The following is a 17,111-nucleotide window of genomic DNA, read 5'->3' as shown; positions in this document are numbered from 1 at the left end:
CTACTCCCCATATCATGTTTATAAAGAGAAAAGATATAACTGATTTGATTGCCCAAATAACCAAAAATAAAATGAGCAAAGAAAAGAAAGCAAAATGGAACCAAAAGAAACTGTGAAAGGAACATAGCACAGTGTCCTTGCTGCTCTGGGGCACTATGGGACTAAAAGCCATTGTATGGCCAGTAAATAATGTTGAACACCACAAAGGCAAGAGGGAAGAGGATCCGGGACCACTTATCAACCTTAGGGACATAGTCAGGATCAAAGAGCTCATAACAAAACCTTTCCCTAAAGGAATACCCAGGACTCAGGGGGCAATTACTGTCCTCATCAGATTCTGAATTACTGTCCTCATCTTGATCAAAGCCCATGAAATTGTCACCATTAGGGCTCCAGGTAGTGTCAACATCATGCTCGAGTTGCTTCCTAAGGTCAAGGTAGCTGCATTCAACTTTGATGTCACCAGGCAAGCTAAGGAACCCCTCACGGCATCTATGGATCTTATCAGGCCTGCAGCTTGCTTCTTGCACACACCTTTGGCCATGGATGAACAGATGCTTTCCACTGGGACCATGGCCATGGTTCTCATCCAGGCTGTAGCTCTTTCCAGGGTCTTCTGGGTTATGGGTATCAGCACAGTGATGGGCCCCACCATGATTGTGAATTTTGGTAGGAATAACACTGCCATCAAATTCAAAACCATTAAAGTGAATGTCACAGCTGTGCAGGGCCTGCTCTGAAGTGGAGGAGAGATCATTCAGGCTTTCTTCAGAGGCCAGCCAGGACTGGACCGAAAGAGGAGACAGTGAGCTGAGGCACTCTGAGGTGGCCAGTGGGACCTGCTCTGAGATGAAGGTCAAAGAGTTGAGGCTTTCTGGGTTTACTGGGTGGGCCTGCACTGGTATAGAGGGAGGAGAGCCACTTTGTTCTTTGATGTTAACCTGGTCATCCTTTGAGGAAACAGTGGATAGACTCATGAAGTCAGTAGATTCAAATCCTACATGAATAAGCACTTTTGGGGAGGGAGGACGGAGGGGTCCTTCTTCATTAGCACTTGTAATGTGGTTGTTGATCTCTTCCACTGACAGAATCTCTTCTTTCTGGCTTCTCTTGTACACACGGGGCTGAGGAACAGGACCGAGAGGCTGTTAGCATGTAAGGGAAGTCCCTGGTGGCTGCCAAACCTGTGTTACTCTGGGGCAGCTGCTCCCCCTGCAGTGCTGTATGGTGGACAGAGGCAAGTCCTCCTCAGGCAGGTGGGATTAGCCTCCCTGTGAAGGAGGGGGTGGTGCTGGACATTAATGTATCACCAGCAGGGAAAGTCTCAGCACAGCTTTGAGAGTTAGAAGAACAAAGGAAGGAAGGATAGACCAGCCTCTCTGGTGTCTGTTTCTTCCTTTCAGCCTCCCTGTGCTCCCTTTCTCTCTGGCTCCATTGCTTGTCCTTGGAAGCATGCTAAGTGAACTAGATTTGAAGACCAAAGGTCTATGGAAATCTAGCTCTGCCACTTACTAGCCTTGTGATTTTGGACAATGACTCAACCTATAGAAGAGTGATTATAAAATTTTCTACTTCTTTGTTATCTGGTGTGTGTGTGTGTGTGTGTGTGTTAAAGAAATTACTGAGAAATGTGAAAGGGTCAAGTGCTAAGCTTAGGCTAAAGAGGTACTCAGGGAAAGCTGATTATCAGTCAAGATATCAAACCTGCAGCCCCGACTCCTGGTAGTAATAGCGCTCCATGATTCTTCGGACTCTCCTGCGTTGCCTTTGAAGGCGCCGAGTTCCTACTCGACTGTAGAAAAGATAATTGACGTAGACATATTCCAGCAAGGATAGGAACACGAAGAAGAAGCATACAACCATATAGATGTCAATGGCCTTGATACAAGAAAATTCGGGGAGTTTTTCCCGCAGGTGTGAATTGATGGCATTCAGGATGAGCATTGCAGTCAGACCTATAAACAACATGACATAGGTGGCTGAAGTTCTTGGCAAGCCATTGGGCTCACATAGTACAAGAAGGGAGCAAAGACCATCTTTAGGGTGGGGAGGGTTCTCAGCAAGGAATGCCTTCAGCTCTCTAGGCCTGGGGCTTTTGCTTTTTGTTCCTCTTCCCCTATTGTTACACCCAGCCTGTGCTTCAGTGGTTCAGTGACTTCCCATTGCTCTTAGGATCAAGTCAGAAATCTCCAGTTATGATTTCACAGTTATTTACATTTCCAGACCCATTTTACCCAATAATGCCATTTCCCCTTTTGCCTTCTAGTCCGTAGGCTTTTCTTTAGTTTCTCAATACTAAATGAGATCACATCCCTAGAAAGTTTTTTGAGTCCTAAAATATTACAGAAATACAGTTTTAGTGTAGCATGTGCTTCTAAAGAAGGAGGCTGAGAAGTCTGCCTCAAAGATGGTGAAGGATAAACCAGACCTGGATCTGAGATACACAGAGAATTCTTCAGGGTGAGGCCAGATAAACTTAGGAGCTAACTTCTTAGGCCTCTCTTTGGTACTGCTCAAAAACCTTTGATACTCCCCATTGCTTAGCCATGAAATTCTAACTGCTTAAGCTAGATTTTTAACGTCTTCCCAAGTTATCTCTGGCTTTCTTCCTGCCCCAAGCACTCTATGATTTAGCCTACCCTTTTAAGGCCCCCATGCCTTTAATCAACCTATTTCCTCTCTTAGGGAATGCCAAATCTTGTGTCTCTGCCTCCTAAAATTCTTGAAAACCCAGTTCATGCAACACTTTCTTGGTGCAGGTTTAGCCAAAAGACCTGGGTCATTTCTTCCTCTGGACTCCAATGGCATCTGTCTCAGCACTTCACTAGATACTCATGGAGAGCAGCTCTTCTAAAAGCCCTGTGCTGCCTAGTAGGGCATTGTGATAGGTTACTTAATCAATGTTTGTTGTATTGCATTTCTTTTCAGTTTTTTCCTTTATTGAATTTAGAGAGAGAGAGGAAGGGAGAGGGAGAGAGAGATGAAAACATCGATGAGAGAGAACATCAATTGGCTGCCTCCTGCATGCCCCCCACTGGGGATTGGGCCCACAACCTGGGCATGTGCCCTGACTGAGAATCAAACCGGTGACCTCTTTGTGCAGGGGTCAATGCTCAACCACTGAGCCACACTGGTCGGGCTGTATTGCATTTCTGACCTGTATTTATGACTTGTCCACTCATTTATGTATCCAGAAAGTAATGAATTCTGTTACTTTGGGCCCAACATACAAAGATCTCTGATTTTTTTCACACCTGTTTCCAACGTCAGTCTCTCTGCTAGGGATTGGCTGAGTACCTATACAAATGATTGTTGGGTAGAACCCATCTTGTTTCCTTGCCTGTGCAGTCACACACTGTTCCTAGTACTCTTCTCTTACTCTCCCCTTTTTTTCTGAGTGAGATGACCCAAATTCCTCTCTGGGATTGGGGCAGGGGATGAGGACAGGACCTACCGACTGTCACCCTGGCTACAGAAGATTCATAGTTCATCCAAAATGTTATCCAAGAGGCAATAGTGGTGAGGATAGTAGGCCAATAGATCTGCACAAGGTAGTTGATAATTTTCCTCTGGATCATGAATCTCAGTATAAGTCGCACATAGGAACCTGGCAAGGAGACATACTGGTATCAGGGTGGAAGGGCTAAGGGAATTTTCAGGGTGAAGTATAGGATGGAGGAAGGGAAACCGATGGGAAGTTCAACCTCTAATACTCCAGCCTGGGCAATCTGCTGAACTGACCACATTTACTGCCTCAAGGCCAGTGACAGTGGCATGTGTCGCTAGGCCCATATGGCATAGCAAATCTACTTTCTCCTTCTTCCTTCTTTCCTTGCTCCGTGTCAACTGAAGCTTTAAAATGGGAGAGACAAGGCATGTGTCAAAGCTGCAAACATATGTAGGATGAGGAGTTAGCCCTGAAAGGAGGCCTGTTTTTATCAATAAGAGCATGAATTCTTTATACCTGTGGAGTCTTAAATCTGGCCAAGTGCTTCCACACCCATTTCCTTATTTGCAGAGAGCAAGCCACTGGGACTTTATGAAGGGTATTTTGGAAGGTTTCAGAACCAGAAGAAAATAGCAAAGGAGGCAGTGCAGAGTGTAGAGGTCCCTGGGAGTTTACTAGGGCACAAAAGAGACAAGAGAGAAGAGACAAGAAAGACCCACCTGTGTAGAAAATCTCTTCTTTGCTAGTCATTATCTTTCCCAGGAGGGTGAACTGAGGGATGTGTAGCTTCTCAGTCCCCTGGATGGCATTCTCATCACCTTCCCAGTATAACATGATGTCTTCAACTGTGTAGCCATCTGGGAGACAGAGGGAAACAGAACCAGTCAGTTTCAGAGAACACATATAGGCAGATTTTATACCAGTGCAATCTGTAGAATCCAAAGGATTATTGGAATCTGCACATTTAAGGGGTTCCCTTGTGTTTTCTTGGGTCTGAGCATGGGAGGAGGGCACTAGGAAAGATATCTCTCAGTTTGAAGATTTTTTAGCCAGGAAAGAAAGTACAGCAAAGATATGTGCTCCTACTCAATAGCTTGTACACAATATCCCAATAACAGGGTACAATTTCCTCATGGGACTATTTATACCCCAAAAGCTACCTTTTCCCATATTCCACGTCTGTATGTCTGTCTATCTATCTATCTATCTATCTATCTATCTATCTATCTATCTATCTATCTATCATCTATCTATCATCTATCTATCTATCTATCTATCTATCTATCTATCTATCTATCATCATCTATGAGAAGACAGATGGAGAGGGAGTAGGGGATATATGCCATCCCTCTCACTATCAAGTCTGTCCTTGATTTCATTATGACCACAACCACAGGTAGAGAAGAAGGGTCTATGGAAGATAGACATACAGCTCTCCACCTCCAGCTTGCAGGTCTGCTTGTCCATAGGGTATTTCTGAAGATTCATAGAACAAGCTGCTATGGTGGTGAGTCTGCAAAGGAAAGGCAAAAGGAAGGGAAAAGTGAGTCTAGCCAGGCAAGCAACCATTCCTGAGAACATTGCAGTGGTGGGAAGGGAGAGGTATCTTAAAGACTGACCCACCCAGTACCTTGCTGTACTGTAGCCTGCACTAGAATTTGCCCCTCCTCCCTCCCCCTGCTCTTCTTTATTCCTTCCTTCCTTCTTTCCTAGAGAAAAGATGAGTTGTAATTGTGTAGGGAGGAGAGAGGGAAATTGTATGTGACAAAGAAACCAAGAGATCTGGCAGGACTTGAACAAAGAACACATGTGTAGCATGCCAGAATGCCACAGGGTATCAGAACAAGAAGGGCCCTTGAGGAAACTGAATGCAGATACAGAAAAAAGACTATCTTGCTGAAGAAGCAGCAAGGCTGTCAAGAGGAAACTGTAGCACTGAAGCAGCTAAAGCTCTACATTTGTTGTGCGGTGGCTCAGGTGCATTTTTGGCCATGGAAGTGGCTCCACTCCACAGTGTTCTTATCTCTGTTTATCTGTCTATGAGGGTACTTTGAACTAGCAGAATGCCAGTGGGTATAAATGGAAAGGAGGGATTAACATATCTGAGGTGGGCCATGAAGTGTTGGGCAGAGGCTTCAAGTTGCTACATGTTGGGCCCATGAGAGGAATTTGAGGAGGGGTCTTGGAGAAGCTGGGGAAATGGAGAAGTGACCAGAGCAAACAGGAACATTTTAAAAGCTCTCTGCCACCTCAGCTGGAAGGCTCTGCCCCAGCCCTTTTCCTACCCTTCCCAGCTGCTGACCCCAGCCTAGTCCCTTTCAACCATTGAAGTGATTTCCATTTTTCACAGTGGGTAGGTGTGTATGTGTGTGTGTGTCCCTTTTGTGAACCCTCCATGCAGCACTAATCAGCTGAGGTCCCCTTTATTTTTTATTTTTATTTTTTCGTACATGCCCCTAGTAGGAACTGTACCTGGAACTCTCTGGTCCGCAGGCTGACAGTCCAACTGCTGAGCCAAACCACCCAGGGTGAGGTACCCTTTATTTTTTTTATTTTTTATTTTTTTATCCTCACCCGAGGATACTTTTCCATTTTTTGTACAGATAGAGTGGGAGGGAGAGAGAGGAAGGAGAGAGAGAGAGAAACATCGACGTGAAGGGACACATCGAGTGGCTGCCACCCGCACGACCAACCAACCAGGGCCGGGGACAAACTGCAACCGAAGTACGTGCCCTTAGCGGGAACCCAACCCGGGTCTCTCAGGACCGCAGGCCGACGCTCTAACCGCTGAGCCAAACTGGCCAGGGCCTGAGGTACCCTTTAAATAAAACAAGTGTAATTGGTGTCCTGTTCCCTGCAAGCTTTGTTGTTCTCTGACTCCAGTGCCTTGGTCAGTGGAAAGTGAATAGGCAAAGAAGAGGGAAACAAGAAACAGACCAGGAGCACCTTAGAGAAAGAGAGATCCAGAGAGAAAGCTGTACCCTGGCAGCTACCTCTTGGAGAAATTTTCTGAGCTAAATTTCTCTCATGCGTGTCTTAAGAGATGGTTTGTAAGAGATGATGTTGTGAGGAGAGTCTTGGTGGCCAGCTACTATACTATAAATAGACCAGTGAGGAGTTCCAGCATGCATACATTCTATGTGTGCATAGCCTCAGAAAACAGGCCCATATTGCACACCTCTGGGCCCTTACATGATGCAAATATAATCAATGGTAGAGATAGGTCCCCCTCCCTCACTGCATGGGCTTCAGCATTTATCTGTCTCCCTCTTTCACTGTATGGGAGAGAAAAGACACAAAGATAAATAACGGAATGTATACAATGCTAAGGCAGAGGGAGAGGTCTTCCAGTTGAGAGAATGAAGGAGGATTTCTTGACAAAGAAGACATTTGAGTTAGCGACTGAATGATGGGCAAGATTTACTCATGGAAAGAGCCATTCCAGACAGAAGCAACAGCAAAAGCCAAAGTGTGAAGACAGGAGAGCCGAGGATGTCTGTGGGAAATTGGGTAGATGAATGAGGGAGAAGTACAAGACAGGTTTGAAAAGCAATGGGATCCTCGGTGTGTCCCTTAGAGTGCATTTCTGGGATACTCAATGGGAAGAACAAAGCCTTCCAGGAGGCTCCCCAGACCCCCTGGGGAACTCACCGGATGCCATACTGTACCGTTCCATCTGGGTGAAGCTGAAACACACGATTTTCCACAGTCATGTCATGCACAAAGGCATCCTTGCTATTTAGAAAGTAGCAGTCAGGGACCCACAACTTCTCAAGCATCTGGTAGTCCAGAGTCAGGTTTAGGTCGGTCTCACAGTATGCTAAACGTGGATCTTTCCAGGTTTGATGAAAAAACATTGTGATCATACAGTCCTGGGGAGAGAAAGGTAAATCTCAACTGTATGCGAGGTTGTCTAGCTCTTCGTTCTCAGAGAGTGTGTGCATGTATGCAGGTGTAAGAAATACATTATAACTATAGATGAGTAATGACACATATGTAAGAATGTTAAATGTTAAGAATTATTAAATGACCCTTGGGTAATTAAAATACAGGATAAGAAATAGAACATTACCAATAACTTTCAAGCCTCAATGTATCTCTTCCAGAATATATTTCCCACACCTCCCAGCAGTAACCATTTAAATCTTAGAATTAAATTACAATAATTCTCTTGCCTTTTGTTAGTTTTATTATCTATGTATGTATTTCTAGGAAACATATTGCTTAGTTGGGCCTATTTTAAGATTATTTTTCTGAGTGGAATCATACTGGATGTATTCATGGCTTTCTTCTTTCATTCAACAGTATATTTGTGATATTCATTCAGGTTGATAGGTGTAATTAAAATTTATTCACTTGCATTGCTTGCGTATTGGATAATATTTCCTTATATGAATAGACTATGTATATTATTGTGTGAACACACCATTCATACCAAAATCACAATGAAATATAAATTATGAAGTGGAAGTTCTGCATTATACACCCTCCAAGAGTAGATGGGAGTTTCTAATGTTCCTGCCTTGCCAACATTGGTATTGCTGACTTTTTTTTTGTCAGTCTGGTAGGTATGTAATAGGGTCTCATTATGGTCTTATTTTGCGTTTCACTGATTAATAATAAATTCAAGCATCTTTTCATATATTTATTTGCTACTTGCTTTTCTTTACAAAGTGAAGTTCGTGTTCAAATTGTCTGATCATTTTTTATTTGTTTTTAATATTATTCTTATTAATCCACAGGAATTATGTGTATTTTCCATATCAGTCCTTTGTGTTACAAATATCTCAGTCCACTCTGATTTATCCTGTCACACTTGTTATGCAAGTTTTGTTTTTTTTTTGCAAAACAGAAATTCCAGAAGTTTTGGCTAAATAGAATTTTAATATAGTTGAGATTACCAGAGTTTATTTTTATGTTTTGTGCTTTCTGTGTCTTTTTAAAAAAGTCCTTAGGTACCATAAAGGTGCAAAGACAATAGCATTACCTTTTTTAAAATCTCATAAGCCTTTTAGATCTAGAATCCAAGTATATTTATTTATTTATTTTTTATTCCAGATGGTTGTAGTTTCCAAAATGACTGTGTTTCTCCATGTGAGCTCTGTTGCAGGTCAGAACAACTAGAGTTGGCTTATGACCCTGCCCCTTGTTCCATGTACTTTGTCCCGAGTCTTATGGTTGGAGCTGACACACTTACCATAGTTATTTCTGAGATGTGTTCAATACTGGAGACATACATAGATATTCCCACAGGCACAGGGTCACCTACAATACAGGAAGACACTATTACATGCAGGGCAGGATAAAGGATAAGAGTGTGGACTCAGGAGCCAGATTGCTTGGGTTTGAACCCATTTTGACACTTACTAGCTATGTAACCTTGAATAAGTTACCTAACTTCTCTGAGCCTTAGTTTCCTCATCGGTAAAATGAGGATCATTTAAGCACTGATCTCATAGTTTATGCAGGCCAAGCCCTTAGAGCAAGGCCTGGCCCCTGATACACTTAAAGGAAAGAAATTAGGAAAAAATAAAGATAAAATAAGGCGATGAAGCACTCATCTTCTAAATATTTTCCTGATAAAAACTCAGGAGTAATAAGCCCATAAAAAAAGCTGATTTTTGGTGTGCATAATATTTGTGTGAGTGCATGTGGTTGTGTTCATGTGTGAGGAAATGTGTGTCTTTGTGTGAATAATTGTGTGAACTGTGCACATGAGTTTATGTGAGCATGCTCACATGTATGAGTAAATATGTGAGTGTTCATGTCAGTGTGTACATGAGTGTATGTGAGCACATCTGTGTGTGAGAGAATGCATGAGCATGATTGTGTGCTTGAATCTGTGGTGTGAGAGTAAATGTGAGCCCATGTACATGTATATAGGCATGTTGTATGGGACTGAATCTATGAGTGGGTTCATGTGCAAATGAATGTGTTTGTGTATGAGTGAGTGAATGTGTGACTATGTGTGAGTGTATGTAAGTTTGTTAATGTGCAAAGAAATGTGTGAGCATGGGTGTATTTGGGAGCTTATCTGTATGTGTGTGTGTGTGTGTGTGTGTGTGTGTGTGTGAATGTGTGTATGTATGCCTGTGTATATTAGTGAATCTGTGTGTATTCATATGAGTGAATGCATTAATATGTTTATGTGTGCATGCATTGCATGTGAGTAAATATGTAAGCACATGCAATCATATAGGCATGTTGGTGTGTGAAAGTGAATATATGAATGTATTCATATGCAAGTGAATGCATGAGCAACTTTGCATTTGTGATCTTGACTGTATGTGTGTGAATTTGTATTTTCATGTATGTGAGCATATTTGTGTGTGAGTGACCACGTACATATATATGAGTGTATGTGAGATGTTTGCATGTATGAATAGTTAGATATTATTTAAATGTTTTTGAGGGAGTGAATGTGTGAGCCTCTCCCTAAGTATGAGTATATTCATGTGCATGTGTGAGTAAAAGGTATGTGTGTTTGTGAGGCAGTGAATGTATGAGCACATTTATGGGTGAATGAATATGTGACTATTTGCAGGTAATTGAGTGTACTGTGTAGGAATGAATATGGGGTTGTCTGTGTGAGCCTGTTGACATGTTAGTATATCTGTCAGCATGTCCCTGTGTGAGCAAATACATGGTCATGTTTGTGTGTGTAAAGTTGTGTTTACATGAGTGTATGTGAATATGTTTGTGTGTTGAATCAATGTATCTGTGTTCACATGCATAAGCATGTTTATGTGTGAGTCTGCATTAGCATGTTGAGTGAACATGCGAGGGAATATGTAAATGCATGCTTGAGTGAGCATGTTTGCATGAGTGATTCAATGTGTGTTTGTATGAGTGAATGTTAGTGAACTTATGAGCTTGTGACTGTATGCTTCTGTGTCAATAAACATGTTAACTCTGTGAATATATAAATGTGTTTGTGTGTGTGATCTTGTTTATATGGAAGAGATAAATATAATAAGTGTTCACATTCATATACTCACACTCATCACACTTATATATGTGAGCATGTGTGAGTGCATGTAAGCACAATTATGTGCTTGGGTGAATGTGTGAGCATGTCTGTGTGAGAGTAAACGTGTGGCCATGCTGATGGGTGAGTGAGTTCATGAGCATATTCATGTGTGTTAATACATCACTGTGCAGGTATGAGTAAGTTGTGAGCATGTTAATGTGTGTGTTTGTGCATACAGATGTCTATGTGTACTAATGAGTGAGCATGTTTATGTGTGAGGATGTTTGTGTGAATTGGTAAATATGTGGTCATGTTTGTGTGTGTGAATGTGTATGCTTGTGTGTGAGTGAATGCATGAGTCTATCTGTGTGCAAGTGTGTCAATGTGGGAGTATGTATATGTGAATGAATGTATAAGTTCATGTGTGTGAATGTCTAAGTGTATATGTGAGTGAATTTGTGAATGTGATTGTGAGCATGTTTGTGTGTGTGTGGCCATGTTCATGTGTATATGTGAATGTGTGAGCATATGCATGTGAGTATATGTCAGTGTGTATATATGTGTGAATAAATTCATGAGTGTTGAAGGGTGTTTGTGTACATTAATATATGTGTGTGTTATTGAATATGTGAGTGTGTTTCTGTCTCTTGACTTTCTTTTTCAGGCCTAGGTGTGAGTGCTGCCCATTCAAACATGAGCAGGGATGTGAAAATATGTACTAACTATAAGGTGTTGTGGAAAAATACATTTTTATTGTTTCCTCATTGGCTGAAAGCTGCCTTCACCAAGCCTCACAGCTAAGCCATTATTCTATGTGTATTACATCACACTGCTGCTCTGGAAACACAGATGACGCTTGCAATTCAGCCTGCTGGCTTCACTGCAGGCTGACTGTCCAGAAGCTGAGCTGCAAAGTGGGAAATGTGCTATTCCTATCCCAGTGCTTCAAAAAGCAAAGTGCTATTGGGAATCAGTGTATGAATGGCAGCTAAAAAGTAAATGGGCCTCTGTGTGAGGTCATAGCCCAGACTCCAGCATTCGGGGTTATTGTAAATTATACCCAGCAAAGTGATCTGTAGTGACAGGGGTTTCTAAAAATGAATTTCTTTATCATAGCCTCTCAGGTTCCCTACACACCTTCAGAGGATGGAAGCTGTGTTAGGCAGGTATCAAGACCCAGAGAAGCCAAGGAACCATCGCTTCACCACCTCACTGCACTGTCAAACTTCTTATTCTACCTAGACCATTCAGTGTCACTCAGGCAATCCTATCCATTACAGAGCACGGTCCCGTCCAAGGGCTCCCAGTTAAAGGGGCAAGTGGGAGCTAAAATTCAGTCACTAAGTCATGTGTTCTGGCTCAGGGATAGAGCCCGGAGGAAGGGGACCTGGGACCTTTTTCTAGTTTATCCACCTAGAGAGGACACCTTATGTGCTAGCAGTGGTCAAGATGAAAGCTTAGCTAAGGTATCCTACATCCCTAAAAGCATAAGAAAGGGGAATAAGAAGCTTTCAGATAAGGTGTCTAAATGCTCTCTCTGGAATGATGGCCTCAGCCCCATATCCCATCACTGTCCCTCCTGATGGGCTCAGGAAGGCAGGAAATGTGGGAGGGAGTAACCACTTCCCTCCCTCTGGGAAACTGTGCTGCCCCAACTCCAATACCTCTCCAGAATCCATCAGAATACCAGAGGAAGACAAATAAATAAAGGAATGATGATGATGTCCCTTTCATTCCTTCACTCCACACTTAATGTCATGCCAGGTGCTGGGCTAGACAAAGTGCTCAGAGACCTGCCTTTGGCAACACTGTGGAGTCCACTTGTCTTGCCTAGAAGGGAGCAGCTTTGTTAACTTTCCATGGCTCCTCCTCCTCTTCATCTTCCTCTTCTTTTCAAAGACATAATAAGGCTCCCATTTGAAACTGACCAGTTAGGTGTGGACTCTGCATGTGTGTGTGTGTGTGTGTGTGTGTGTGTGTGTGTGTGTGTGTAGCCTTGAAACTCTACTTCACCTCAGACACAGAGGGGAGTCTGACTGTCTAGTGGAAGGCTTTACAGAGAGTCCTGGGTTCCTTCAATCCTGAATACCCTGTCCCAGCTATCCCATTGATTGCTCCCCCCACGATACAATAGCCCCAGACTTAGAGCCTATAGTGGCTCCTGCCTAAATGCTAGAAGGTCCTGTGCTGTCTTTGCCCTCCTACCTTTATCTACTCTTCGGCCAAATCAGTGGTTCATTTTTTCTCATATGCCCCAGTCTACATGCTCATAAAGCTTAGTGTAACCCAAGTGGCTAGGCATTGGGTGTAAACAAATTCAAATTAGCTCAAAACATGGTTGCGAGGAGCCTTGAAGATATTGTGATACAGCCACACGTGACAATTCCCAGAGGTTGGTCCTTGTCCTGCTTCCTACACTTGGCCCTGGGTGTCTGCAGAGATGATATCTTGAAACAGTTCTGTGTACTTAAATGGCTGTTGGTCAGCATTTGCAGAGAAACAAGAGACTGAGGAAAAGAGAAAATGTAGTAGCTACTCCCTTGACACCTACTGGTGCTTGGTGAAACCAATCAAAAACCGGTGTCATGCAATGGGATGCTGGCTGTACCCTAACATTTGAATTTCCATATTGAATGAGCCTGCCTTCTGCCCTCTCCACTCCTGCTTCCCAGTCCCAGTGGACACTCACCTTGAATCCTGGGGCTGCACCTTCTGCTCTCATAGAAGGAGCACACAGCAAAGGGGGCACTAGCGAATGTCCCACCTCCAAGCTTAGCCCAGGGCAACCACCTTGGTTTTCAAGGTGCCTCCTCAGGAAATAACAGTCCCCCAACATTCCCCCCCACACTAGTCTACTACAAGAGAAATTTCCCACAGTTGAATGCTCTTTAGAGTGGAGGCATTGTGTATTCAGAAGGTCTCTATTCATATGTACAAATGTGAACCATTACCATTCAGTAACCCTTTAGAGTGTGTGTGGGGGGTCTATTTCTACGACCTGCAGGAAGAAGAGTGCTTTCTCTGATTTAGCCACTTTGTGTTTAAACTTCTTCTCTGTTCCTTTGAGCAGAAATGTGACTAATCTCTATATGCACCATTGTGATCCAGGCCATTCACCCTTTCCAAGGGGGGAAAATTATGTAGAGATATAAGGAGACACTGATTCATTGGCTTCCTGGAGGTTCATGTTTCAGTTTCTTTGTAATTTCTCATCTCTGTGCTTGAGATCTGCTGGGCTAAGGAGTTCAGATTTTATTATCAGTTAAATAAAGCCATAAAAAGTTCCTGAGGTGTTCAGGCTGAATTTACAAAGTTCACGCTGCCTGCAATGTGTTGAATAAAATTAACTTGGTGGGAGCTAAAGGTTTGGGGAGGGGGCCAGAGGCAGCAGTGCTCAGGACCTGGTGAGTAGGTGAAGTAGGCAAGACCGTACCCTTAGATTTTTTTTTTAACTGCAGGTCTCTGAAGGGGAGAGGCAGAAGTGTTGAGCCAGGGGAGTGCCACTGGTCAGCTTACTGAGTGGGGGTGGCTTGTTGTGTCTCATCTCTGTTCCACCTAACATGCGGGCCTCTGGTGTCTGGATGTGACTTACCTCCAAAATGTGGTCTCAGACGGGCATCATATCCCGATAGCACCCTGTCCAATATCTTGTGAACCACAGTTTCACTTGCACAATTTTTGCTAAAACAGAGAAGTCATCAGTAAATGCCACATTGCTTCTCAGAGAACAAACACCAGAGAGTATGCCAGTTGTCAGCTTGCCAGGGCCTTCCCTTCTCCTGCACATACCCAGACATATATAGTCGTACATGTAAGTGCTTCTCTCTGCTCTCCTCCCTCCCAACAGTGAGTCAGCCAGAAGTGCAGCAGTGACGCAGACTCCTCTTCCCCCTCCCCCTCCATAGTTTTTATCCAGAGGGTGGGGCACACAGATTGGATCCTGGTTACTAGGCAGAATTGGGGGTGGGGAAGAGGGGAGCCTGTAGGGGATGTGGAGAGGGGATGGATTGGGCAGGGGGGAGCCCTCAGATAAATGCATTACTTCAACCTCCTAAGGAACCTCACCTTACCATCTGCCTGGGTAAGGCTTTCTGGGTTGGTGGGAATCCTTCCAGGGACACCTAATTGTCCCAGGAAAGTCATCTTTTACCTTCAGTGCCCTCCTGAGCTGAGCTAACCAGTTTACATTCTCCAGCCCAGTCACATTTCCCCTACCTGGGCTAGAGCTGAGCATTTTGTTGTCCCGCCTATGTGAACCTTCTTTTTGTACACCTGTTTTTAATACTTGGCATAAGGCATGTGACACAGAGAGAGCCTAGTTCATGTAGCAGAGATTTATAACCCTCACCCAACCAAATCATTTCAGATTATTGAGGCTCAGGTCTTGAGACTTGTATTCTGGGAGCAGGCTAAGCATGTGCTTCCAACCTAGATGTGTCTTGGGTGAGCATATGTAAGTGGACCCAGCTCAGCCCTGCAGAGCTAGCCTTTCCAGAAATCTCTTATGTGCTCACCCAATTAATCTAGATCTTCAGTGGGGCTCTTTTCCCCAAGAGGGGCTTGTGGATTAGAATAGGCCCTGGGTATCACTATGACTCCTAGAATCTCAGAATCTTTGACAGTGGCCAGGCAATGTCAGATGTCAGTCCCTGTAAATCCCAGTGTGTGTGTGTGTGTGTGCAGTAGCCCAGTCTGGTATGTTGGGTTGGGGCTGAGGCCATTGCAGAGCTGTCTGCTGGAACCTTGCCCAACTACCCCCCCCTTTTTTTCTGACAACATGTTCATTTCTGGTTTGTTATTTAAAAAAATTATTTCCAATCATCTTTAATGACAAAATTTCATTTTGCATCATTCCAAAGTGTGCACATAAATTACTCCCGAATTAAAGTAATGCATTCCCAGCTGTTTAAGACCACATATTACCCATTTACCAGAGCTCAGGTTCCCTAGCCAAAGCAAATACACAATTTTTCGTGATCTACAAGTAAAGGATGGCAGTTTAACATCTCTTCAGATATTTGCAGACCCAAACAAACTTAAAATCAAACACAGAAAAAACCCCGAATCTTTAAATGTTTTCACAGAAGTATGTACAAAAGTGTACCCATCTAAGACCACCTGGTTATAGCTACCGATTGCACTGTCTGGGCTCCTGTGAGGTTGAGTCAATAATTTCTATCTGCGGCATTAGAAAAGGTCCTCACCGCTCAACACGCATATGCAAGAACACATGCGCGCGTCTCAGGGAACAGATGAAAATGCGCACTCAAACAGGTGTCTCTACTGCCTATGCTTTGAGAATTGCCCATCACCTTGCACCACCTCCATCCCAATCCCATAGCTGCCAAAAGATGCCACTGGGAAAAGCTGCCCAGGGTCTTAGTTCCTGGGGATGAATGACAGACCCTCGGGTGAAGACATCCTCTCCCCACCCCTAGGGCTTCAGTTTGGGCACGCACAGGGCTCTGCCAGGCGCCATAGTAACAGGTGGCCTCTAGCACAGGACTGTTTCAACTGGTCACCTCCACTCCTATCCAACTTCCCTCAGGGGACACACAGGCAGGGCCAGAGCACCAGGACTCGGTAAGCCCGGGTCCAAGTCTCCCCCAGCTCGCTCTGTCCAAGAGGCATGAGGTTCCCTGCCCTACTCTGTCGCCGCCCTGCCCGCCCTGGTGGCACTGGCTTACCAATTGAAGACGTTCTGGACGAGTTCTGGCACGGTAGAAGAGAGCTCAAAGTGGAATTCTGGGAGGGGAGTGGTGTCGTTGCCCTCTGAAAGCCATGTCCTGATGAGCAGCAGGAGCACAGCAGCTCTCAGCATCCCTCGGATGCCCATGGCCGCCACGCTCTGGGGAGGCGGGGGCAAAGAGCGCTTGAGAGAGCTCACTGCCACCGGGGACAGGGATGGGGTGGAGGCAGTGCAGGGTGAGAGGATGCTCGGGGGTCGCTAGGAATCGCCTCTAAGGAGACAGTAGCGAATGTATGGGGAGCAGAGATGGCGGAAGGAGCAGCCCCCGCAGCTCTGCGGCACGCATCGCCCCTTGGACGCGTCAGGCAGCTGTGATGGTGCGCTCCGTCTGCAGCGGGCTCCAGGCTGCAACTGGGCACCCAGCTGAAAGCTCGATTGGCTCCACCCACTCCGACGGCAGCACCCGCAGAACCAATCTCGAAGTGCCAGGAGCTGCACAAAAAGGCGCGCGTTCTTGTCTCCGCCTGCATACTGCGAGCTGCCCAGCAACCACTACTCCCACCCCACCCCCTCCACCCCTTCAGGCCTCTGCAGTCATACCTAGGACAGCCTGAGACAGGCAGGGGCGGGGACAGGCCCCTGGAGGCAATCTGCCTGCTAAAAGGCTGCGCACTGATCTGTGGCTAAGAGAGCACTGGCTTGGTCTTGCTTTTCCTCTCTGCAAAAAAAAAAAATGTAAAATATGCATTTCTCTTGGAAAAGTGTGTGTTCAAGAAGTCTGTTCTCTCTCTCTCTCTCTCTCTCTCTCTCTCTCTCTCTGGCGAAGGGATTGAGGTGATTTGACTACTCTGGCTGAATCTGCATTCTGAAAGAGCTGGACACATTTGGGAATCAGGAAGTATTTGACTGCTGCTCATTCCCAAACCCCTGACCCCCCAGTAACCCCACTGAATGGGTTTTATGATACAGAGGTGGCCATAACAGGGGTGCCCCTCCATAAGGAT

General features: G+C 44.7%; 1 protein-coding gene across 1 annotated transcript; it reads right to left on the bottom strand.

The window, feature by feature from the left end:
• Positions 1 to 161: 161 nt before the first annotated feature.
• GABRQ (gamma-aminobutyric acid type A receptor subunit theta) lies at positions 162 to 16,268 on the bottom strand. The gene is made up of 9 exons (XM_036271663.1): positions 16,106 to 16,268; positions 14,011 to 14,099; positions 8,646 to 8,713; positions 7,100 to 7,320; positions 4,879 to 4,961; positions 4,168 to 4,305; positions 3,455 to 3,607; positions 1,718 to 1,955; positions 162 to 972 (listed from the first exon to the last, which is right to left on the bottom strand). The coding sequence occupies exons 1-9, from the start codon at positions 16,252 to 16,254 to the stop codon at positions 162 to 164; spliced, it is 1,950 nt and encodes a 649-aa protein (XP_036127556.1). The 5' UTR covers positions 16,255 to 16,268.
• Positions 16,269 to 17,111: the final 843 nt, after the last annotated feature.

Source organism: Molossus molossus, unplaced genomic scaffold (assembly GCF_014108415.1).
Source record: "Molossus molossus isolate mMolMol1 unplaced genomic scaffold, mMolMol1.p scaffold_m16_p_2, whole genome shotgun sequence".
NCBI classification, from domain to species: domain Eukaryota; kingdom Metazoa; phylum Chordata; class Mammalia; order Chiroptera; family Molossidae; genus Molossus; species Molossus molossus.
The sequence above is the reverse complement of the archived record's forward strand: the minus strand, read 5'-3'. Positions and strand labels throughout refer to the sequence as shown.

Bases quoted from the DNA above. Each gene is read 5' to 3' on its own strand.
- GABRQ (XM_036271663.1), bottom strand. From the start codon at position 16,254: ATGGGCATCCGAGGGATGCTGAGAGCTGCTGTGCTCCTGCTGCTCATC. The intron at 7,321-8,645 runs GTAAGTGTGTCA...TTCTCTCCCCAG, and splicing joins ACATCTCAGAAATAACTATG to GACTGTATGATCACAATGTT. The intron at 4,306-4,878 runs GTATGTCTATCT...TCTGTCTCCCAG, and splicing joins CAAGCTGGAGGTGGAGAGCT to ATGGCTACACAGTTGAAGAC.